This window comes from Panthera leo, chromosome B1 (genome assembly GCF_018350215.1).
Source record: "Panthera leo isolate Ple1 chromosome B1, P.leo_Ple1_pat1.1, whole genome shotgun sequence".
Lineage (NCBI taxonomy): Eukaryota > Metazoa > Chordata > Mammalia > Carnivora > Felidae > Panthera > Panthera leo.
In genome coordinates, this window is record NC_056682.1 from 163,371,777 (window position 1) to 163,396,887 (window position 25,111).

Below are 25,111 nucleotides of genomic sequence, written 5' to 3' on the forward strand. Positions count from 1 at the left end.
GACTTAGGCTCAGATCATGATCTCAGGGTTCGTGAGTTCAAGCCTGACGTTCTGTGTCTCCCTCTCTCTCTGCCCTTGACCCACTTGTGCTCTCTCTCTCTCTCTCTCTCTCAAAAATAAATAAACATTAAAACAATTACCAAAAAAAACCAGCCAACAAATAAAAACCAAAGGCTTTGGGGCAGAAAATTACATTTTTAAAGAATTTACTGTGTCTGGCAATATACTTAGGACAGAGTGAGAAGATAGCGGTGATGGACAGATTAAGGGAGAAGGGATAGGAATCCATATGAAGGAAATTAGATGAGGGAAAGTTAGAAGAAAACCTAGCCAGGATCCAACTGTTAATCCAAATACTAGCTAGTTTGAAGAAAAATAAAACGATCTGCAGTGTGTTTTAGAACTCATCTGCTCAAATCATTGATCTTGTTCACTGAATAATAACAGGTTCCCAAGGGGTAACTTGGATCACATCCCTAATTCTAGACTAGTATTTATGGCCTTTTATTTTGCTTGAGTTAATTAGAACTAAATCAATGTGGTCACAGTCAGCAAAATCAACTTTCCACAGCAAACATAACTTAAAACTTTTAGTGAACAAACCTCTACCACCAACATTTTAACAAATATAGCTTTGCTACAATGAATACTCTTCACCTTAAGGTTTCAAGGCAAAAGTCCTTGGAACTAGTAAAACAAACTTGCAGCCTTACAGGAAAGCTCTTAGCAGTTGACCCAAACCCACACTGTAGGTGACAAGACACGGAATAAGTCTAGATGTAACCTAAATTTTAGTAAAGTAGTATATAGACATTTTCTTACCCTCTCTCTTTAGTGATACACATGCAAGGAAAAACTGTTAAAAACACTTGCACCCTCTGAATTATGCCCCTAATTGGAAATCATGTCTTTTGCCCTCAACTCAGTTTTTTTTTTAATATTTTTTTATTTTTTTTTATTTTTTTTTTAACGTTTATTTATTTTTGTGACAGAGAGAGAGACAGACCATGAACAGGGGAGGAGCAGAGAGAGAGGGAGACACAGAATCGGAAGCAGGCTCCAGGCTCTGAGCCATCAGCCCAGAGCCCGACGAGGGGCTCGAACTCATGGACCGTGAGATCGCGAGATCGTGACCTGAGCTGAAGTCGGACACTTAACCGACTGAGCCACCCAGGTGCCCCATCAACTCAGTTTTAATAAAGGCTGAATTAAAGATATCTGGGGATCACTTTCAACTCTACACTGGATATGAGGTTTCAAGAAGAGAAATGAGTCCAAGAACCCAGGTGTCTGGGAGAATGGTTGTGGCATTCAGTCAGTCATTATTTATGAAGCAACTGCTGGGAGCCAAGCATTATTCTAAGTGCTGAGAATACAGTGATGAGCAGAAAAGGGAGAAATCTCTGCCCTCTGGAGCTTACATTTTAGTGGGAAGAGGAGGGAGAAAAATTGACAGTAACATAAAAGAACAAGTAAAAATTAGATGTAGCTATTACAGAAGAAATAAAGCAGAGAAGGCACACAGCGAGTGCCAGGGACGGGGCTAGGAGACTGCAATTGTGAAGAGGGTGGTCTCTTCTGAGGTGACATTTAAGCAAAGACTTGAAGGGGGAGATAAGGTGAAGACATTATTCTCCTACTGAAATGTGCACAGGTGAAAGCTTTCCAGGCAGAAGGGAACAGTGAGTACAAAACGCCTTGAAGCAGGAGCCTGGCTGGCAGGCTCTAGACTCTTCTGTCCAATCGGGTAGCCACTAGCCATATGTGACTATTTGGAATTAAACTAAACTTAAATGAAATTTAAAATTCAGTTCCTCGGTTTCTACTTGCCACAATTCAAGTACGAAAATAGGCCACCATATTGGACAGTGCCTGTATAGAATGTGTCCATAATAGAAAGTTCTATTGGACAGCTTTACTCTAGAGCAACAAGACCAGTATTGTTGGAATAGATTAAGGGAGCAACAGATGAGGTCAGAGTCTAAAGGAGCACAGTTGTGTAGGATTTCGATGGCCATTGCAGGAATTTTGGGTCTTATTCTGAGTAGGCCAGAAAGTCTGGGGGTTTTATCAGAGAAGTAACTTGATCTGACTTGACATTTAGAAGAATCACCTTGAGATAGTTTTGTAATAATCTAGATGAACGATGATGGAAGGTAGACAAAGGTGGTTACAGCAGAGGTGGTAAAAGGGTTCTGTGAGAATTTCAAAGTAGATGCCAACCAATTAAGCTGGTGAAAAGTTTGTGGGGTATGACATGATGAAGACCGTGAAGTCAGGAAAGAGGCCGCTGTTCCAGCCATGGGCAAGACTAAGGTAGGTTTTAGATTGATTTGGTTTTGAGATGACAATAGCACAACTGAAAATACAGACATGAGGTTCATGGCCATATGTGTAAGAGAGAAGCAATAATGGAGGCCCAAGAGAAGATTCCTAAAGTCTTGACGAACTGCCAGAGGAGGGAAGCGGGTAAGGCAAGGAGAGAAATTATTAGAGCCTTAGAAGAATGGCAGTGTCCTCAGTCAAATGCAACAGAGACACTAGAGAGCCAGAGAGAAACGATCGCCTGGGGAAATGGCCGTAGAATTTTTGGAAAGGCATTGGTCTCGAAGAGTGCAGTCTTTATAAAGGTGGAGGGAGGGACTTGGCACAGGGGAGAGATTCTAACTGAAATGCTTTCGGTGACAACAGACAAGTGGGATGGACCACTGTTACTGAGAAAGTTAAGTGTGATAAACGTTGGCATTTCTCAGTACTTCTGAGCAGTTTCTAAAACAATCACTTAATTTGACGCAAACGCTAGTGTTATCTTTGTTAAACACTTAACATTTATTGAATGTTAAACATAAACCTTTATTTAAGCCACAGGGTAATAACAAGAGAAAAAGAAAAAGAAAAAAAGAAAATGCTGTAAGATGTAATAAGAGTAAATTTTAATTTTCCTGCAATCTTGATGGGGAGAAAATAGTCACAGAGCTCGTTCTTTAGAAGTGGGTAAAGGTGGTAAACCCTGAACCCTAGTAAGGGGGCAAGGGGGAAGTTGTTGGTGTTCTTTGAGCTCCCGTCTACCATAGGAGCCCTGGTCAAAGGGTGAATGGGATAGCCCAGAGACTCACACAGCATCTAGTTGAATTTCCTGGTGGGACTTCAGAAACAAACCAATTTAAATTGTTTAAAAATTGAGATTGGGACGTCTGGATGGCTCAGTCAGTTGAGCAGCCTTCCTCATCTGTGGTCATGATTTCCAGATTCGTGGGTTCGGGCCCACGTCGGGCTCTGTGCTGACAGCTCAGAGCCTGGAGCTGCTTTGAATTCTGTGTTTCCCTCTCTCTCTCCCCCTCCCTCGCTCATGCTTTGTCCCTCTCTCTCAAAAATGAATAAACATTAAAAAATTTTTTAATAAAAATAAATTTAAAAACTGAGATCTGAAAAAGAATTCTACATATCATCTGGTTGAGTCCCTTCTATTTAACAGATGAGATACGGAGACCCAGAGAGGTGAAATAAATTGCCCCAGGTCGTTCAGCTAGTTCTATCTAGAGCCAGACCTAGAACTCGAGTGGGGTGGGGGTGGGGGCTGATTCCGGGTCCACGAGTGCCCAGCTCTGTCTTCCTGACCGCTGCACTCGCCACACGAGTGGGACTGTCCTATTTAAGACGGACGGATCAAATCCACCAAGTGCAACGCTGAGTTGTACTTAATGTGCAGGGACGGTTAACGCGAACCACAGTGGGGGTAAGGCTTAATGAGACTTGAAGAGCGCTTATGGGTTCGACGACAGAATATTTGCTTCCTACAAATGCCTTGGCAACAGGCCTCCGGACGTCTGCCTTGGTGTCAAAACTGTGCCCTACCTGCCATGCAGATCAGTACACAAACGAAACCAGCAACGTTGACAAGTGTCCATTTCACTGACTTCTGGCTAACAACTCCTGGGAGTATTTTTATAAAAAAAATACATTGTGATACAACCCCTGAGTATCCTCTGGGACTTGCGGAAAGGCAGGACAAGGGGTGTAGTAAAAAACTAATTCGAGTTGGGGGTAGGGAGGTGGATTGCTGGCGGAGGGGATGGAAAGGAAAGTGGTAGGCTGGGGCAGATCTCTGGCGGACCGCGGATCTTTCCCGTTGCTAGGGCCGCCAGCGTCCTTGGTTACCGCTGGGCGGAATGAGCGCTCCGGGAGGGGACTCCAGAGTGCGATCCGCGAGGGGACTCCAGATTGCTCTCCGCAGGCCATGCCAGCCCTGCGCCGCCTGGCGCCGACGGGAGAAAAGGGCACCAGCAGACCGGTGCCCTTCCTTCCTTCCTTCCTTCCCGCGATCCGGGTCCGAGACTGGGTCACGGTTAGGAATCACAACCTCCTGGCCATTGCTAAGCGGCCTCCCCCAGCCAGCCCTAAGAAACCCCGGCCGAAGGTTCTGCAAAGGAATCAAAGCCTCCCGGGGCTCTCCCACCCCGACTCACGTTGTAGTCCCTCAGCCAGGACTCTAGCTTGTCGTGCATCGATTGTAAAGTTTCGCTCGAGACCAGTTTTCTCAGATTTTCTGCCATCGCTCCCTTTTTCACTCGGCCCTGTTTTGGGAGATGGAGACGTGGAGGGGACGAGGCGGTGGCCTCCGCACGACCGGGGGTGATGTGGCCGGAAGGGTGTTATTTTCCTGAGGGGCTCAGAGCGCGGCTGGTTCTTCCATCCTCCCCCTCGGGTCGGACCGGGCAGGGTTCGGGAAGCCGGGGGGGAGGTGCCCTAGGCCACAGCCGCCGCGCCTTATCCGCTGCCCTGAGGTGTCCTGGCTCCCGGGCGGCTGCCCGGAGCCGCAGGCATAAATACCTGGGCGATTATTAAACAAACTTTGACGTGGGCGGGCGGCTGCTAGGGACGCGCGCCCCGAGCGCCTTGGCAACGCCAGCCTCTGCGAGCTGCAGGGACAACAGCTCCCGCCCAGGGCCCACCCAGCCGCCCTCCCGGCAGCTCCTGGGTCCTGGCACCCGCCCTGGCGCAGCTCCTCCTCCTGCTGCTGCTGCTACTACTGCTAGCCGAGGGCGAGGCCACGCGAGGCCCCTGAGACTCTGGGTGGGCTCTGGGGCTGGAGAGGCTAAGACTACAGAGGCCGCGTCCTCCGTCCCTCGATGGACTAAGACGCACCCGCAGGGTGGGCTGGAGGTAACCGCAGGCCTCTTACTTAGGAAGGCAAAGGTTGTTTGTCCATTGACATTGTGGTTAGGCAAGCACCTGTTTCACCCCTTCCTTTATTTAACTTCTCAGACCTTCAGTGGTTCCTTTGTAACACTTAGGATTCGGTGGGTCAAGTCGGCAGATCTCAAGCTCCAAGATGTTCACCAACTAAAGTTCATCCCTCGAGTTTAGGAAAGATTTGGTAATATTTTTAGAATCGTCGAGCACTCCAAAGTTTCATTTAATTCTCCTTCTCTAACTGAAACTTTTTGAAAAATCAAACCAATTTGGCACTAGGTCAAAAGGGTGTGTTGGCCACAAGGATAGTTTCAACTACTTCAGAAATGAAACCGTTTCACCCATCCTTAAAGCACTTTAGAAACCCTTCTTTTATATGCATCAAATGATGAGCTGAGTGTAAACCATCCTTTTCTAGTCATTACAACAGCAGGAGTGGAGCCGGGCCTCAGCTAGCTAGTTTGGTTCAGTTCTCTTTCTGTAGGTACTTGAAAATACATGAACATTGCTCATGTCCCAGGACAGTAATACTCAGAATTTTACCACCTCTTTTTTTTCTTATGTCTCTTAATTACAGTAGTTTTACTGTCCTCCAATAAAAACGAGAGGCTGGTAAAATAAATAAATAAATAAATAAATAAATAAATAAATAAATAAATAAATAAAATTGAGAGGCTCGTTTTTGGAGCCTGTGTTCCTACTATTTTCTGTAGCCAACAAAATCAGAACTTTAAAAGTTCTCATCACAAGGAAAAAATTGTGAGTATGCATAGCGATGAATTTTAACTAAATTTATTGTGTGGGTCATTTCAGAATATATGCAAATATTGAATCATTATGTTGTACCCCCGAAACTAGTAGAATGTTATATGTCCTTTATTTCTCAGTAAAAACAAAAGAAAAAATAAGGGCTCTAAGGGTATGTAACATACTTTATCATAGTAGATTATTTATTACTAAAGTAAAAGAAAAACCCACTAAATATTCATTAGAAACTTTCTTCCTTTAAAAAAATAAAAAGAAGGAGGAAGAGAATGGAGAAAAATCCCACAAATTTCTTAATTTGGAGCCAATAACTGCATGTTTCAGTAGGCAGTGGGAATCTTTGAATAGTCCTATTTACTTATTCATAAAAAACAATTTGGAATATTTACTTATGTCAGATTAGGGGTTGAATTCTCTTCCTTGCTGTGGGCTCTTTAACTGCTACTCCTTGGTTACATTATCTACAAACAAGGGATAATAGTTCTTAATCCACAGGATTATTAAGAGACCAAAATGATTTGTATGAAGTGTTTAATAGTGTTTGGCATATACAATAGTAAGTGCTTCATAAAAGCATGATCATTATTACTACAATGTAGATCACAGTGTTATATTTAATAAAGAAAACTAGGTTGGAAACAATAGGGTAATTGTTGGGTAAATCCTTCAATGAAACGTTGCACAATAGAAATCTTATTACTGAAGAGGGGCGCCTGGGGGCTCCAACAGTTAGGCCTGGGACTTTTGGTTTCAGCTCAGGCTGTAACCTCATGTTTCATGAGTTCAAGCCCTGCATTGGGCTCTGCACTGACAGCATGAAGCCTACTTGGGATTCTCTCTCTGCCCCTCACCTGCTTGTGCTCTCTGTCTCTCAAAATAAACATTAAAAAGAAAAAGAAATCTTGTTAATGAAGAACATCTAGTACCCGGGAATTCTCACTGTATAAAGTGAAAAAAGCAGGACACGGAATTATATGTATTGTATATGTGTTATATTATACAATAAGCACCCAAAGCATTATTGTAGATTATTTTAATTTGCTCCTTTGTACTTTTCTGGTTTTCTGAACTTCTACCATTAACACTAATTACTTCTGTGAAAACTTATTCAGAAGCAAAGTTACCCGAGAATTTTGCCACCTTCAGAAAAATGTTAGCCAAAATATCAATATTTAAGCTGATTCAAAACGGAATGCTTTTTGACCAAATATCCAAATGACTAATTTAGTAGTCTTATAGGGTGTTCAGATAGAATGGATCTTTGAAATCTGTTTAGAATTTGCTACCTGATATTATTTATCTCTCCATATGCTCTAGCCCTACAGGTGGATTCAAGACCCTTAAGGCCTGCAGTCATTTCGTGTACCTCTTGGTTTCCCCAGAACTCTGGAGCATGTGCTTATGTGTAGTAGGAACTTCATGTTTATCGATAACAAAGCTGCATAGTCATCAATGACCCAAAACAGAGGAAATGTGTTATGTATTTATTCATTATTTACTCCCCACTACATCTAAAAGAGGACCTGAGATAACTTACAGTAAAAGACTTATAGAAATATTTTTTTAGTGGAAAAAGCAAACATGCCCCCAATGTAAACCTGTGTACTAAGATCGAGCTTCATTTAACATTTAATCTGTACCTCGTGGAAGCCAACACGGAAAGGAAAATGACTTTTATAATGATTATTATTTGAGTTTAAAAGTACACACACATACCACTTCTTTGAATGGAAACACCTGTGCCTGGTACCGATTCCACAATAATGCTTACCCTTTTCCAAAGAGCCTAGACCAATACAGATGATGGTGTCTCTGATACCTCCCCCACTTTTTCTAGAAAATACAGAAGCAGTCTTGATATGATTGTCTCTTGCAGTCACCTTTCTTTGATCAATGCCAAGGGGGTAATGCTAGAACACCTGTCATCAAAGAGAGGGCCGAGCAATTGACATCCCATTTCTTAGCTCTCCGGTGATGTTACTTGATACAAACTTGGAACTTCCATACCAGAATAAGAACAAGTGGACATCCTCATAAGTGCCCTTAATAATGATCCCCTCCAGAGAGCTTTTGATGGGTGCTGGCTAGCAATCTAAGAGAGAACTAGAGCCTGGAGTGTAAACAGTCTGTGTTGCTAATGAAAGAAGAATCCATATGCTTCAGATTACAACTATGCAGACAATTATGTAGAAATTCTATTTTTAAAACCTACTTTTTTATACATGGAAGAACTATCAGATTAGTCAAAGCTCTATTTAGACGCTACTTTGATGCTCTACTTTTGTCTCAGTTTGATTATTTTAGGATATTATCAACGAGGCGATTATTTGGAAAGAAAAAGGAAACAAGTTTTTCTTTTGTCGTACACTATCCGGTACTTTGAAGAAGTTGAAAGAACAATAAACTTGGATCATAATGGACATTCTTGCTTTATGTCACCCTCTGCCAAGTAGTCAGGTTTCTTGTGACTTTACATAAGTCTTTTTTTTTAATGTTTTTATTTATTTTTGAGACAGAGAGAGACAGAGCATGACTGTCTCTTAAAATCTGCTCAGCTGATCGATGCAGGTAAAATTCAGAGTGGACAAAATGAAGGACTTTTAGAAAGGCTGTTCCATCCAGACATCCAGGGGAGGGACAGAGAGAGAGGGAGACACAGAATCCGAAGCAGGCTCCGAGCTGTCAGCACAGAGCCTGACACAGGACTCGAACCCACCAACCGCAAGGTCATGACCTGAGCCGAAGTCAGACGCTTAACCGACTGAGCCACCTAGGCGCCCCATTGACTTTACATAAGTCTTTAATCACTCTGAACCCCATTTTTTCCCCATCTACATACTGAAAAACGTGGACTAGATCAGCTTTAAGATCTGTTGCAGTTCTGACATCCTTTAGCGCTGGTTGTTCTCTGTTTGTTTCTTTTAACATACTGGTTAGGTTCAGACTGGGCAAATCTCACCCTTTATTCCAATTTTTCGTTCACAAGTTCAGTTTGGGCCAGGCCTTGATTCAGAGAGCATTTAGTCAGTCACCAAAAGCGGAGCATTTTTCTTGAGTACAGTTTATTCTGCAGGCTTGCTGGAATAACTAATATACCTAACCTCCAGGAAATAGACAAGGGGGTTCTCTATAGTTGCACTTTTAATAAATTTAAACCCAACTGAAACTGACAAATTCTTCCAAACTCCCCCCCCCCCACCACCCCCAGTCTCTCAGAGCTCATCCAGCTCTTCTTCATGCTTTCTTTCTTTTACTTGTGGACATGTTAATATTGTTGCAATTATCACACTGTTCTAAACTTGCTTGTCTGCCTCCTGGATAAGATTGTGAGCTTTTCTTTTCTTTCTTTCTTTTTTTTTTTTTTTTTGGAGAGAGAGAGACAGAGCATGAGTGGGGCAGGGGCAGAGAGAGAGACACACACAGAATCTGAAGCAGACTCCAGGCTCTGAGCTGGCTGATGCACAGAGCCGGATGCGGGGCTCGAACCCATGGGCCGCGAGATCATGACCCGAACCGAAGTCGGATGTTCAACCATTAAGTTTGTGAGCTTCTTGAAGAAATGGGACAGAGGCTTGTTTAGCTTTTCCTCAGCACATTAACAGACACAGTCTAGGCCCTCTGTAAAAGTCTGCTGAGCTGACTTGTTCATAAAAAGTGAAAGAAAGAAAAAGAAAGAAAAGAAAAGAGAAAAAAGAAAGAGAGGGAGAAAGAAAGGGAGAGAGAGAAAAAAAGAGAGAGGGAGGGAGGAGATGATTGGCTGCTTTTTACCTGATGTCATAATCCTGTTGAGACAAAAGAAAGCAAATTTAATAGCCAGTTGGTTGTTTTTATGGCATCATAATTCTACCACCCAGCCAGGGGCCATTGGTTCTAGAGAAGAGTCAAATAATAAATGTCTGGATGGAACAGACTTTCTGAAAGTCCTTCATTTTGTCCACTCTGAATTTTACCTGCATCGATCAGCCGAGCAGATTTTAAATTTGGGATTTTAAGAAGCCAACAAGGTTAACTGAAGCCATTCAGCGTAGTGAGGGGCGTATATGTGGTTCCATGCTACACTAAATATAAATATACGCAATAAACTACAAGGATATACAGTGGGATCCTCATCATAATTTCCAGTTCTTCCTCACTGAGGACAGTTGTGCACCCTTAGTGTGCCTAAAAGAATACTCTTTTCTGCTCTAGCCTGGATGCTTTCACAGGCGCCCCTGCTCCCCTTCTGTGCTCTGTGCTCTTCTTGCCCTACAGCTGTCTGTATTAGGACCTCGCTTCTCTTTTTTTTTTTTAATGTTTATTATTATTTTTGAGAGAGAGAGAGAGAGAGAAAGGGACAGAGCACGAGTGGGGGAGGGGCAGAGAGCCAGGGACACACAGAATCCGAAGCAGGCTCCAGGCTCTGAGCTGTCAGCACAGAGCCCAATGCGGGACTGGAACCCGCGAACCGTGAGGTCATGACCTGAACCGAAGTTGGACTCTTAACCAGTTGAGCCACCCGGGCGCCCCAAGGACCTCGATTCTTTAGGTTGGGACCTATTACCACCTGAAGAGAGTCTTTTAAACTTTTCTCACCAACTTGCAAGAAATTTCCTTTAACTGCAGTTTTTTTTTTTTACTGGTGGCATTGCCGAAGCACTGTCTCTACTCACAGGTAGCAAGACGCTCATTTGCCAGTTTACTCATTGCTCTCTAATCTGAGCGCTCCCCGTACTCATTTTATCAGCTTCACTTGGTCCTTTTTGCTCTCTGCTACGTAGCAGGAAAGATTTAAAAAGAAAAAAGATTCAGGGGTGGCTGGGTGGCTCTATCTGTTGAGTGTCCGACTCTTTCTTTCGGCTCAGGTCATGATCTTGGGGTTCATGGGATCGAGCCCACCATTGGGTTCTGCCCTGTCAGCACAGACGTTGGGATATTGGGATTCTCTCTCTCCTTCTCTCTGCCCCCTCCCCCGCTCACATGCATGCATATGTGCTCTCTCTAAATAAGTAAATAAACTTAAAAAAAAAAAAAAAAAAAAGGAAAAGGATTTAAAAAGGAGAAGAAAACCCACCACCCATTGGAGAAAGAACTAATTGGTTGGGATCCGAATTGAGGGCAGCTTCCACCACTGGACAGACGCAGGGATATTTCTTGCGTCGTACCAGTAAGCATTCCCTGCTCACAGCCACAGTTCGGGAATTTTCCGTAAAATTATTCCATGTCCATTATTGGTTAAATCAGAAAAACAAGAGGAAAATTTTATTTTATTTTATTTTATTTTATTTTTTATTTTTATTTTTTTTGTATATCAGGAGAATATTTTATTTTATTTATTTTTTTTTCTTTTCTTTTTTATTTAATGTATGAAATTTACTGTCAAATTGGTTTCCATACAACACCCAGTGCTCATCCCAAAAGGTGCCCTCCTCAGTACCCATCACCCACCCTACCCTCCCTCCCACCCCCCATCAACCCTCAGTTTGTTCTCAGTTTTTAACAGTCTCTTATGCTTTGGCTCTCTCCCACTCTAACCTCTTTTTTTTTTTTTTTCCTTCCCTTCCCCCATGGGTTTCTGTTACATTTCTCAGGATCCACATAAGAGTGAAACCATATGGTATCTGTCTTTCTCTGTATGGCTTATTTCACTTAGCATCACACTCTCCAGTTCCATCCACGTTGCTACAAAAGGCCATATTTCACTTTTTCTCATTGCCACGTAGTGTTCCATTGTGTATATAAACCACAATTTCTTTATCCATTCATCAGTTGATGGACATTTAGGCTCTTTCCATAATTTGGCTATTGTTGAGAGTGCTGCTATAAACATTGGGGTACAAGTGCCCCTATGCATCAGTACTCCTATATCCCTTGGATAATACCTAGCAGTGCTATTGCTGGGTCATAGGGTAGGTCTATTTTTAATTTTCTGAGGAACCTCCACACTGCTTTCCAGAGCGGCTGCACCAATTTGCATTCCCACCAACAGTGCAAGAGGGTTCCCGTTTCTCCACATCCTCTCCAGCATCTATAGTCTCCTGATTTGTTCATTTTGGCCACTCTGACTGGCGTGAGGTGATATCTGAGTGTGGTTTTGATTTGTATTTCCCTGATAAGGAGCGACGTTGAACATCTTTTCATGTGCCTGTTGGCCATCCGGATGTCTTCTTTAGAGAAGTGTCTATTTATGTTTTCTGCCCATTTCTCCACTGGGTTATTTGTTTTTCGGATGTGGAGTTCGGTGAGCTCTTTCATGATTTTGGATACTAGCCCTTTGTCCGATATGTCATTTGCAAATATCTTTTCCCATTCCGTTGGTTGCCTTTAAGTTTTGTTGGTTGTTTCCTTTGCTGTGCAGAAGCTTTTTATCTTCATAAGGTCCCAGTAATTCACTTTTGCTTTTAATTCCCTTGCCTTTGGGGATGTGTTGAGTAAGAGATTGCTACGGCTGAGGTCAAGAGGAGAATTTTAATATATCACAACTGTATCACCTTAGCACCTAAATAACTCAGAGCATTTGTAGCAAATACAGATTAGGAGCAGGGGAAAGGGGCACCTGGGTGGCTCCCTCGGTTCAGCGTCTGACTCTTGATTTTGGCTCAGATCATGACCTCACGGGTTCATGGGCTCGCGCCCCGCATTGAGCTCTCTGCTGTTAGCGCAGAGCCCGCTTAGGATCCTCTGTCTCCATCTCTGCCCGTCCCGCACACATACTCTCTCTCAAAAATAAATAAACATTAAAAATAAAAAAAATAAAAAAAGAAAGCTGATTTGGTGTGATTTTTGAGAGCCACAATATACCCCTCATATCTAACCCAGGTTTCCATTATTATAATGGAATATTGAGGCATCCTTGCTTTCAACCTTTTCAGCTCTGCCAGCTAAATGCCATGGCAAATACTTGGCTCTGTGAAAATGGCCATTGAAGGGGTGTACTTAAGATATGTTAAGCTGTTGCAAATGTGCATTATGGGTATGGTCTACACTGTAAGATGTCCTTAAGCATCACAAGAGAGGATCTGGGACAGCACGAAGGCAGTCCCTAAAATGAAGAATGTGGAAATAGCCTTTTTTCATCACATTTGATCAGAATTTACTGAATTTCTCATGCAACCAAACATCTGCCTTAATCATAAGGTAGGATTAGACTCGGTTCCTGCTCCTGAGCATCTCACAATCTTTTCAGAAGACAGATACGCAACTATAGGTCAATGTGACACGTTACAATAATATATAAAATACTCCGTGGAAATACTGACTCTTCCCTTACTTCCTCCTCCAGCCCCTAAAGAAAGGCTCAGAGGAAGTTATGGAAGAGAGTGACATTTAGAGCCAGCTCTGGAAGGATGGAGAGAAGTTCACCGAGAAGAGAAGGTGGAACAGAATGGACAGTAGCAAAGAGGCATGAAATTCCCTGGAGAGGCAGGGAATGATGAATGCTCATCCAGCGTGACTGTAGGGTATTCAGGGAATCAGAGACAAGACTGGGAAGACAGTCCTGGATTCAGCTGTGGTAAGTCCTGTATATGAGGCTAAAGAAATTGATCATTATTTTGTAGGCAATGGGGAAGCAGCAAACAGCTGTAAACAGAAAAATGATATGTTTGAGTCTCTTTTTTATATCATGTTGGAGCTCCTAGAAGTGAAGTTTGGGGCCGTGCTGGACCCAGAAAAATGCTTAGGAGACACAGATTTGAGGGTTAATGACGTTCTTCTCTGGAGTAATGCACAGTGAGCATCAGCATGAACATACGTCAAAGACACTTAGATGCTAGTAATATTTTTTACCCAGTAGGACAAATTAATCTCATATTCACTCATCAGAGTTATTAAGTACATATCACGTACTTGGTTCCCAGTGTGTTCAAGATTTGGAGCACAAAAGTGGTACCCCATTGCCCCTGCTTTGTAATGAATTTATAATCTACTTGGGAGTGAACCATACATGCACGAAAAGTAAAATAACACAAAACAGTGTATTATTAAGTATCAAGGGGGCATCATAGCAAATTGGTGCCATAACAATTACAAAGAGAAAGCAATAATGATTAGCTGTAATTTTCAGGAGGAAGTGGGACTGAGGCTGGTCTTTTAAAGAGGGTTAGAATTTAGGGAGGTATGCATTCATAAATAAGACAGATGGGCAACTAAAAAAATTCCCTTGTACAAGGATAAATGTGATCACAGAGGCCTGCTGAGGATCACACAGAGGGCCACAAAAATCAGAGTTTTGTGATGAGGAGAAAGATTAAGAAGGGCTTCCCAGAAGAGGTATCTCTTAAGCTGAGTTTTGGTGGACAAGTAGGAGAATAGCTAGATAAAATAGGGAAATATCCACATATGCAAAAGCATAGAGATACTAAGAACTTGATGCATTCAGGCAAATAGATGGGAACTGCAAATACCGCACAAGGCTGGAGTGAGGATGAGTTTGTGGAAGAGGCGGGAAATGAGGCTAAAAAAAGGTAGACGGGGACCAGGAAGTACGAAACCTTATGTGCTAATAAAAGGAATTTAATTTTCATTGTGAAAGTTATTGGAGGATTTTAAAGTTTGGGATGAAGAGCGTCATGATTTTAGAAAGATCAGGGGCACCTTGGTGGCTCAATCGGTTCAGTGTCCTTCTCTTGATTTTGGCTCAGGTCATGATCCCAGGGTCATGGGATCAAGCCACACATTGGCTCCACACTGAGCATGAGCTTGCCTAAAATTCTCTCTCTTTCTCTCTCTCTCTCCTGCCCCTCTTCCCAACTTGCACACTCTAGAAAGAGAAAGAAAGAAAGAAAGAAAGAAAGAAAGAAAGAAAGAAAGAAAAGAAAGGAAAGGAAAGAAGGAATGAAAAGGAAGGAAGGAAGGAAGGAAGGAAGGAAGGAAGGAAGGAAGAAGGAAGGGGAAAGGAAGGAAGGAGGGAGGGGGAAAGGAAGGAAGGAAGGAAAAAGGAAGGAGGGAAGGAAGGAAGGGGAAAGGAAAGGAAAGGAAAGGAAAGGAAAGGAAAGGAAAGGAAAGGAGGAAGGAAGGAAGGAAGGAAGGAAGGAAGGAAGGAAGGAAGATCACACTACAAATAGTGTAGAATGACTTTGAAGGTTTCTGACCAGGTGCCAGTGCCATTCACTAAGGAATACACAAAGAGCAGATTGAGGGGAAAGATTTTCAGTTCAGTTTTTGGATGTGTTGAAGGGCTACTGTAACAAATTAGCACAAATTTGATGGCTTCAAACAATAGAACTTTATCTCCTCACCGTTCTGAAGGCTAGAATTCAGAAAATCAGCAGGGTTGGTTCCTTCTGAAAGAATCTGTTTCATGGCCTCTCTCCTAGCTTCTGGTGACAAGTCTTTGCATGACCTGCTTTGTAGAAACATTACCCCTCCAATTTCTGCCTCTGTCTTCACATCATCTTCTCCTCTGTGTCTTTGTCCTCTCCTCTTCTTTTAAGGACACCGGTCATGAGACTTAAAACCCAACCTAAATCCAGGGTGATCCTTAAATTAATTATATCTGTAAAGATCCTATTTCCAAATAACATCACAATTGCAGGTACTGGGGATTAAGACTTGGATATCTTCATAGGGGGACACTATTCAACGCATTATAAAGTGAATGAAGGGATAACTGTCTTCATAATCTGACCAGAACTCTAGCCTTGGTTTGCATGCCCACAGGCAAAAGGAAATGCAAAATTAAAGACTGTGTTATGTGGCAGAAAGAGCAAAGGCTGTAGGTCAGATAGACCTAAATTCAATCCAGGCTCTGTATTGGTTGAAAACTTGGTAGGCTTTTAACCTCTATGAGTCTTGATTTCTTCATTTGTAAAATGGGGATAACATGACCTAAACATGAGATTGTCAGGGTAATTAGAGAGACATTCCCAGGTATGTGTAGACTCTACATGTTATTTACAAAACAAGATCCAAAAAAGCTTGAAGATAACACATTTGGGAATGACCCACATTAACTATGGGGTCATGTGAGTATACTGAATCTCTTTAAAGACTACAGCAATTGACATCAAGAAGAATTGTGAAGTGTCCTGTCAGCTGGAGATCAGCAATAAGGACTCCAAGAAAAGGTGATTTTTCAGAGAGTCAGGGGGCATTTGGCATCAAGAAAATTAGTTGTCAGGTATTTCACCACCTAAGTGGAAGAGAAGTTGGCAAAATAAAGGCAGGGCTTCTGGTCTTAGAAAGTGGGGTGTCAGGCAGATTTCTAAAACATTTACGAAGTTTCTTCGCTATGCTGGGCATTGCAAGTAAAAGGATATGTAAGACATGAGCCTTCCAGATAGAGCTCCCCATCTTTCAGGTGACATCAGACAGGTAAACAAGATAAAATACAATGTCACATAAAGTGCTACAAAAGACAGCACAGTTAATTAGGGGATGGACCAGCTAAAAACTGCCTGTGGAAGCCTGGGGAGGCTTTAGAGGGAATGTGACATTTGAACGGATTCTTGGAGGATGAATAAGAGTGCGCTTGCCAGAGAGAGAAAGAGAAGCTCTCTCCAAGCAGAGGAAAAAGGGGCAAAACATATAGGATGTAAGGACTGTGGTACCAGAGCTGGAGACAGGAGCTGAGGATCAGTCAAAAGCCCAGTTATCTGAGTTGATAACTCAGCTCTGGGACCAGAGCCAGAGTGTTGAAGACTTACTGCTGACTCCAAGAGCTTTGGGCTGTAATTTACAGTCCTGGTTAAGATGCAGGTTTATCCTAGAGATCCCAGCAGGACTGAGCAGAGAGATGTGAGTCAGTGGTTCTAGCATTCAGGAAAGAAGATGCACAGAGATTGATGACCAGTGTGCTACTGGCATCAGCCAAAATCAGGAGAGACGGGAAAAGTTTGTGAGGGATTTATTATGCGACAGATTACCTAATTTAAACTTCACAGCAATTTCTGATGTATAGCAAGCAGAGCAGCGAAATAACAGCTCCAGTCATCAAAAAGCAAAACTGACCTAGTTCCTAGAGAAAGAAAGCTATTGCCAGCTGGTCTCTTTGTGTTTCCTGCTGACTTAGACAGCCCTGGGGCCCAAAGATGCTTTCTAGAAGTCTGTTTCAGCTACCTGAGGAACAGCAACCTTGGTTGCTACTGCCCTCACTGCATTTTAAAAAGGCAACCAAACAAAAAAACAAGTAACAGCAAACTAAGAGGAGTGTTGGATTACACTGACAAGGAACAAGGAATGTAAACTCAAAGTACTTGTGCATTTTGGATGGCACGTTCCGGGTGTGCAGAGAATATCTGTTAAATTAGGTTCCCCAGACGTAGCGCCCCGGACAACAGTGTCTCCATTACTACATGGAAAATCCACCCCCAGTACCACAGAAGAAAGCGCCAGACTTCATAGGCCCTCTGAAGTTAAGAAGCATCCCTAAAGCGATTTTCTGTCCTCCTTGAAGACGCTCAGTTTCCAAGATTTTAGCTAATTGGCAACTTGTCAACGTCCGTGTATATTGTCACTACCGCCCGTCCCCGGGTCCTTTCCAAGACGCCCCTTCCCACCCTGGCCAGGGAGACCCCGGCCCATCAACCAAGGAGGACGGCACCAGCTCTCCGTGACGGCAACGTAGGGGGAAGGGAGCGGCGCCCTCCTCTTTTGAAGCGCCTCTTGGGTAGAACCCAGAAGCGGCCCGAGGTGGCGTGAATACCTGTGCCCCGGAAGACGCGCCCCGAAGCCACAGCCCTGGATGCAGGGGCGCCCGGGACTCCAAACCTCCCCCCGAGGGGCGGGGCTCGAAGCCGGCGAGCGGCGCTCCCCCCAACCCCCACCCCACGCCAAGGCGCAGGCGCAGGCGCGAGGGGTGCGGCCGCGGCGCTGAGAGCGGCGGCGCCAGGCGCGGGAAGATGGCGGCAGCGGCGGCGGCGGCGGCGGCCGAGCAGGTCTGGGAGCCCCGCCGCGGCCGGGGGCAGGAGAGACAGGGGAGGCCCGGGTCCTGCCGGTGGGGCCCTCCGCGGGGCTGGCTGCCGGGGGAGGCAGCCAGGACGCGAGGGCGCGCCGGGGCCGGGGGCCGGGCTCCAGGGGGGCGGAGCGGGCGGGAGGAGCTGTCCGCAGCCCGGGATGCTGGCGAGGGCCGCCTGGGACCGCGGGCCGGGGCTCCGGGCGGAGGAGGGGGAGCAAGCCGCGGCCCTCGGCCAGGCCCGCTGCCCCCCGGCCGGGCTGAGGAGGGGTCGCCGCCTGAGGGGCGGGGAGGCGGCCGTGGCAGGCGGGAGCCTGCGCCAGGACGTGCCGGAGACGTGCCCGGCACGGTGGCCAGCGAAGATTCGGGTAAAAATAGCCTCAGCCTGTGAGCGGGGAGGCTTCCCTGACACCCGCCAAGAAACAGTCAGCTGTTGCCTGGGTGCCAGCTTGCGGCCACTTCTTGTGTCTGCCATCCCCGATATGCAGACATCAGGTTTCTCCTCCCGTTTTGGTTTTAGAGATTTAGTCACCAGTTTAAAACTGCCTCCTGTCCAGTTGGTTTAAAATTATTTACTAAATCTTTATCAAGTATTTCCTGATCTGCATGGTAAACTTGTAACGTAGAGTAGTTTAAAAGGCTGTTATTCCTCCCCAAAGCGAGCTCTACGTATGTATACGCATATATGCATGCATCTGTTACATATACATACCTGTCGTTGCTAGGGTCTTTGTTAAAATAAAAATAGTTTTCATAGTCACTTTCTCCTTAACTGTTATTCCCTTTACAAAACTATGATATGGTAGTTTCCTTTGAAAAAGTCTCATTCTTCAACATCGTTGGAAGAATAAATTGGAGTCAAGTTGCCAGCATTCTGTTCCCAGAAAAGACCTTCTTAACTAATTGACTGCTTTTAGGGACCTAATAGAGATATATAACCGGAACAGTCATTCCAAGGGACATAGAAAGCAGAAGACATGAAATCTGCCTTCAAGGAGCTTCAAGTCAGATTAAGTGCAGAAAAGTCAGCCACAGGGGCAAGCTACAGATCTAACAGTATAAAACCTAAAGGAATGAGTGAAAGTGAACAGAGACACAGCTTCTGGGAGTTGTTGAGACTAAAATTGTTCCTTGGCTTTCCACATTTCCCTCCTGATTTATCAGCTCTTGTTTCAGCCTGTTCTTTTTTTTCATCCACATCACTTATGAATGCTCTGGAGTTTCCACCAAGGTTCTATTCTCGCTTTACACAGAAACTGGGCAGAGCGGCCCATTCCTTAGTGTCACTTCAGAGTAAAGCATTTATGTCTCCACCGTGAACTGAATTTTCCACATGCACCCCAAACTGAAAAATGTACAAAATTGGATCTCATCATATTTACCATTAAAAGGGCTCCAGGGGCGCCTGGGTGGCTCAGTTGGTTAAGCATCCAACTCTTGGTTTCAGCTCAGGTCATGATCTCACGGTTCATGAGTTTGAGCCCCTGCATCGGGCTCTGTGCTGACAGTGTAGAGCCTGCTTGGGATTTTCTGCTTTGTCTCTGTCCCTTCCCCGCTCATAGTGTCTCTTTCAAAAAAAAGTAAATAATAATTTTAAAAAAGGGCTACAACCATCCATTCACTTGGTTAACCGAGCTAGAAACTTGAGAGCAGGGCCAGTTTAAGGGAGCTCAGAAAGGACCCACACTTGGTTTAACGCTCTGCTGTCCCTGGATTCCACACATTATGTAGCAGGCCCTACCTGGGAGTCGCCTTAGATCGTCTGTGTCACATACAGCCAGTCAGTCACCAGGTTCTGTAGTTCATCATCTTTTTTTAATGTTTCTTATTTATTTTGACAGACGAAGATCATGAGTGGGGAAGGGCAGAGAGAGACAGAGAGAGAGAATCTTCCTCTTAATGCCTCTCCCCGTCATCTCTTCATCTAAAGCTCAGTCAAGCTCTTCTTTGGACTGTTAGATAAACCTGCTGTTGACATCTTCATCTCTGAACTCTTCTGTTGCACTTGATCTCTTTTTGGCACATGAATTTGATTTTGCTGTGACGCAGATCTGATTGTATCACTAACCTATTTTAAATCTTCAGTGGTTCCCCATAACCTTCAGGATAAAGTCCGTTGTTCTTGACATGGTAACTTACGTCCATTCATTTACTGGCACCTACCCACATCTCGCACCTTATTCTTTGCCCCATTTCTGTACTCCTCCTTTTCACGGTCCACAGAAACTACCAAAATCAATTCATACTGATGTGACTTGTAGTCACAGTTTCTATGCTGTTCCCTTTGCCTGGAATACCTTTCTCTGCACTTTTGCCTGGCTAACTCCCATTTATCCTCCCAAAATTCGAGTGAGATCTCAGCCTTTCTTAAAAACCTTCACCTGATGCCCCTGCTTGCTAAGTAGAGTTACGTTCCTCTTTTGTACCGTGTCAGTAGTGTATTTGCTACTCCTGCACTTGCCATGTTGAACTGGCATTGTTAGTGACCTGTCTGTCTACTGTCCTGGCCTGTGAGGAAGTTCACTGAGAGCAGTGCTATGGCTTGCTTGTCTTGGTGATCTGGAGCCTCTGGCATATAGTAACTCTTCAGTGAATTATAAATGCATCAAATTGAATATAATGATGTACATGAATTGGCAGAGAAGAGTAAAGAATGCCTCCCAGGAGGGATCAGTTTTGCCCCCTCTCCTATGTAGACCTGTATTCAAGCCCTGACTTTTAAGTTGCCCCTACTGTGTCTGTGAAAATTAGAAGAAAGCACACCTTCCTTAAGGTATTCAATACCTTCAGCCCAAATACTTTCAAAATGAACATTCAGCTCTAAGAGGTCTGCAATGTCAGTGTACCCTCCTAGATGTTGCACCTCATGCAGACACACAACTTACATGATACTCAGCAACCTGTCTTGTGAAAAAAAATCTGGTAGTAGATTGAGGCGTCTTCTATATTGCCTTCCTTACCACTTTGTGGAATTAAAAAAAAATTTTTACCTGCTGCATTACTCACAATGATTATTCCTGTCCTTTTCCATTTTCCACAATCCCTTAACCAGCCTGCTGCCTCGGCCGCCGTGATAAGATTCCAGTAGCCGTCTCCACTCTTCCTTGGCAGATGACCTTGCCTTTTCCATCCCAGAAGAAGATGTTTTCTCTTCTGGGTGTGAACTGTTTCAGCGAAGCCTATCCTTAAAGATTATCTTTTCTCATGTACTCTGTGTCAGCTTCTTTCCTGCCTCCTGAAGGATCTCATTTCCTCCATTATCCTGCCCCGCTCTGAGACCTTTGGCCTTTGCCCCGCTTGGCATCTTTCCCTCTGCGGTCAAATAGGCGAGTCTTCCCCCAAATTGCACGGAGAGGAGAGGAAGACACAGCAAAACTGAAAACACAGTTTTCTTCTGAGTGTACGTAATTCTCTAGCTACAGTCCTCTCTTTCCTCTTTTCTCTTTCTGGACTCAAAAATAGATACACACATGTGGCATCTTTTCAGGCTGTTTCCTGCTTACCCATTTGCTACTTAGAGTTCGTCTTTGAAAGTCACAGAAGCACTTCTTAACAAAGCAAGTTCAACAACAATGCACATGCTTGGTTCTCTTACCATTCATTGTAGTCCTCATTTCCCACTATAGCTGCACATTTAAATTTTCCCCAGACCATGTCCTTGGCTCTTTGTTCTCTTTCCTGTATACTGTTTTGCACAGTAAGAAGATGCACTCGTGGATTTAATTTACCTCAAGGCTAAGGATCTCAAATCTCTGTCTCTAGCCCAGACTGACCTAATACCCCATCCCTGCCTTCCCCTTGCCTTTGAGTCACGAGGTTATTTCTCATTCAGTTTAAGTGCAGCATATGTAGAATCTTCTCCCTCCTTCATTCTCCATACTTCACTAGTCACCATTCAGTAAACACGGGATTGTTTGAAGCTGGCTGCAGATTCAGTTAACTCTTCTCTTGAAGTATGTTTTTATTTTTTATTTTATTTTTATTTTTTTGTATCTTTTCAATCTGTCTTTTTCCATCCCACCTTAGTTCAGGCCCTCATTACCTCATTACCTCTAACCTCCATTATGACAACGTCGCCCAACAACCTACTTAACTGGTATTCCTGTTCCGATCTCTCCTACAAACACCCGCATGTTTAGGATCCTGAAATATATGTCATTTATGTTCATAAACCTCCAGTGACTCCAAGTTAAACAGAGAGGAAGACTGGAATTTGTACCCAGCAGGCCAGGAATTTTCCCAACCAGCCCTACTTTGCAGCTTTCTTCTCCCTACATTGCCGGCTCTGACCACCTACTTCCTGTTTCCTTGAAAAAATACTCCAAGCCATCCTGTTTCTCCTCTCATTGGACTCCACAGCATGTGTTGCCCAGACTATTGATTTTGGCACCTGAACATACAGAATAATTTATTGCATCGCTAACTGTTTTAATAACGTGTAACATCTAGAGGATAAGGATCCTGTCCTATATTATTTTTGTATTCCTACTAGTGTTTAAGCATAAAGTGTTTAATAAATGCCTATTCAAAAAATAAATTGTCTCAGAGCTCTAACATATATGTAAGTTGGGCAGTATCCATTTCTACCCATTTTGTGTTTCTGATGTATTACCAAAAATATCATTCAACCATAGTCTAAGTTAGAGGCTCTCAAACTTTCTGGTCTCAGGTTACTTTTATGCCCTTAAAAGTTACTGAGGATCCCAAAGAACTTTTGTTTATGTGGGCTATATCCATTGATGCCTATTATATTAGAAATTAAACCTGTGAAAATTTGAAACACAGGAATACACAAGCACACATTCCATTAGTTGTTAGAGCAGTGATGTCATCACATATTTAGCCTCTGGAAATCACTGAACATTCACGAAAGAAGGAGAGTAAAAAAAGTAAATAACATCTTGGTGTTGTTTTGAAGATAGTTTTTACCCTCCAGTCTCCTGAAAGAGTTCAAAGGGCTCCTCCGGGGCCCCCCTGCCCATACTTTGAAAACTACTGATCTAAGATAATATTATCTTTAGCCAATTGGGGTCATAAACAGCAAAGTGTGTCAGAATTTCCAAATTCTTTTCCTATAAATGAAAAAATATATATAATGAAACAAATCATTGTAAGTCATTAACTTAAAAAAAAAAAAAAAAGATTACCGACTGTGGAATGTCTGTGTCAACTCTTAACCCAAATGAGCTAGCTGTGCACTTTAGTGACAATGGGACTATTCAGAGCAGAGAGTGGAGATATGTTATCAAATAGTCTCACTAACGGTTCTTCTCTACTATTCCTCCAAGCAAAATAATGTCTTGAGTTGGAGCTTGCAACTCAACACCTTAAAGTTTATTTATGGCAAATATATCACTAACCAGTTCAGCTTTCTTTAGGTAGGAATTTGCACTTCATAAATAAATGCGTCGAAAGGAGTGGGTATGGCTGTTCCATTGTGCTGTATTTTGTTTTCAGCAAAGTTCCAATGGTCCCGTAAAGAAGTCCATGCGTGAGAAGGCTGTCGAGAGGAGGAATGTCAATAAGGAGCACAATAGTAATTTTAAAGCCGGATATATTCCAATTGATGAAGATCGCCTCCATAAAACGGGGTTGAGAGGGAGAAAGGGCAATTTAGCCATCTGTGTGATTATCCTCTTGTTTATCCTGGCTGTCATCAATTTAATCGTAAGTATCTGCCACAGAATTTTCTTGTTTTTTTTTTTTAATTTTTTTTTAATGTTTATTCATTTTTGAGAGACAGAGACAGAGCATGAGCAGGGAAGGGGCAGAGAGAGAGAGGGAGACAGGCTCTGAGCTGTCAGCACAGAGCCCAATGTGGAGCTTGAACTCACTGACCGTGAGATCATGACTTGAACTGAGGTCAGACACTTAACTGACTGAGCCACCCAGGCGCCCCAGAATTTTCTTGTTTTAATTACCATGGGGAATTTTTCAGTGAAATCATGGACTTTCTATAATTTCTTGTTGAAGCCCTCTTTCTGCTTTTCTATACGTGTTTTATCTCTTAAGGTTTTTTTTTAGATGCACAGTTACCCTTTACAGTTTGTATAAAGAGCCCCTGATTTGCTTACTCTCCAAAATATTATATGACAGAATCCTGTCTTCCTAATTTCACAACCAAGAGTGCGTTTTATCAGATGTTCCTTCTTCTGATATATACTTTGAAAGACAACAGGAGATTCCATCTTTTAAATACTTTTAGGAAAGACCCACTAGCCTTTTCTTTTTTTATTTATTATGGAAGTGTAGTTAACATACAGTATTTTATTAGTATCAGATGTATAACATGGGGAGTCGACAGTTCTGTATAGCACTCAGTGCTCACCGTAAGTGTGGTCACCATCTGTCACATTACAACATTATTACAGTGTTATCGACTGTATTCCTTGTGCTGTACTTTTCATCTCTGTGACTTATTTTATAACAGTAAGTTTGCACCTCTTATTGAGTTGTCGTAAATGTTACCTAGTACGCTCATATTGCCATGTATTAATTTTATGTAGAAGAAAATGTTCATGGAGTATTTTAAATGGCTTAAATTTTGCAAGGGTAAAGTCAACTCAGCAGAAGAGACCTTTGCACCATGACTTTACTGCCTTCATCTGTCCTAAAAAATAATAATCCTTTCTGTTTTCATTCAGCTTTTCCTACATGAAGTCTTACCTCCTCAACTAGGTTTTAAAATTGTAAACCCTTGTTTGACAGCAAAGGGTTATATTTTATAGTCTTAAGTCTCTGTTGTCAAAGAATGAAAGGATGTGGCAGGCCAGTTTACACTAAGGTGCTGAGGACCTACTATGTTGCCTTTTCCTAAGATACTTGCTTTTTGAAAGAAGACTTAATCCAAGGTTGTAACTCTCTGAGGGTTAAACTTGAAACCCTCTGGCATGTGTGTAGATGACATTTTCAGAGGGTAGTTTTTGGTATAACTAAGACTGGTCGTGAGCATGGGCTGCAGCAGTTCTAAAGTCACTCCGTTTACTTTATTTTTGACTTCCAGTACTTTCAAGCCAGCCCGTTATATACATCCAAAACATTTGTGTCGAATTCTTCCCTTACATTGAAAAGAGCTGGTATTATAAATACTGGGAGCACATATTCTGAAATTATCTTATTTTAGAAATTTATTTTATTGGAAACTCCTGGTTAAGATGGCAGAATGAAGACTTTTTTTATTCCCATCCCGTTTAAAAAGCTCATCCTAAGATGGCAATGTCAACAAACAGAAATATCTGGAAAGAGAGCAAGAGGCAACTGAAATCCTAAACCATAATACATGAA

The 25,111-nt window shown here is 43.1% G+C and overlaps 2 protein-coding genes across 7 annotated transcripts in view; one reads left to right on the forward strand and one right to left on the reverse strand.

Annotated features, from left to right (window-relative positions):
* Positions 1–4,820, reverse strand: part of SPATA18 (spermatogenesis associated 18) — a 36,214-nt gene extending 31,394 nt beyond the window's left edge. For 2 of the 3 annotated variants that reach the window (XM_042936401.1, XM_042936400.1), the window contains exon 1: positions 4,467–4,819. In XM_042936401.1, the coding sequence (XP_042792335.1) occupies positions 4,467–4,553 (87 nt within the window). In that variant the 5' untranslated portion in view covers positions 4,554–4,819. Of the gene's footprint in view, positions 1–4,466 lie in introns of all 3 variants that reach the window. The other variant, XR_006201957.1, reaches the window with a different exon arrangement.
* A 107-nt stretch (positions 4,821–4,927) lies between these two features.
* The window catches only part of SGCB (sarcoglycan beta), a 30,424-nt gene continuing 10,240 nt past the window's right edge, over positions 4,928–25,111 (forward strand). The window contains exons 1-4 of one of the 4 annotated variants that reach the window (XM_042936406.1): positions 4,928–5,163; positions 5,266–5,377; positions 13,217–13,447; positions 23,285–23,494. In XM_042936406.1, the coding sequence (XP_042792340.1) occupies positions 23,315–23,494 (180 nt within the window). In that variant the 5' untranslated portion in view covers positions 4,928–5,163; positions 5,266–5,377; positions 13,217–13,447; positions 23,285–23,314. Of the gene's footprint in view, positions 5,164–5,265; positions 5,378–13,216; positions 13,448–17,764; positions 17,811–23,284; positions 23,495–25,111 lie in introns of those variants that run through there. The other 3 variants (XM_042936405.1, XM_042936404.1, XM_042936403.1) reach the window with 3 other exon arrangements.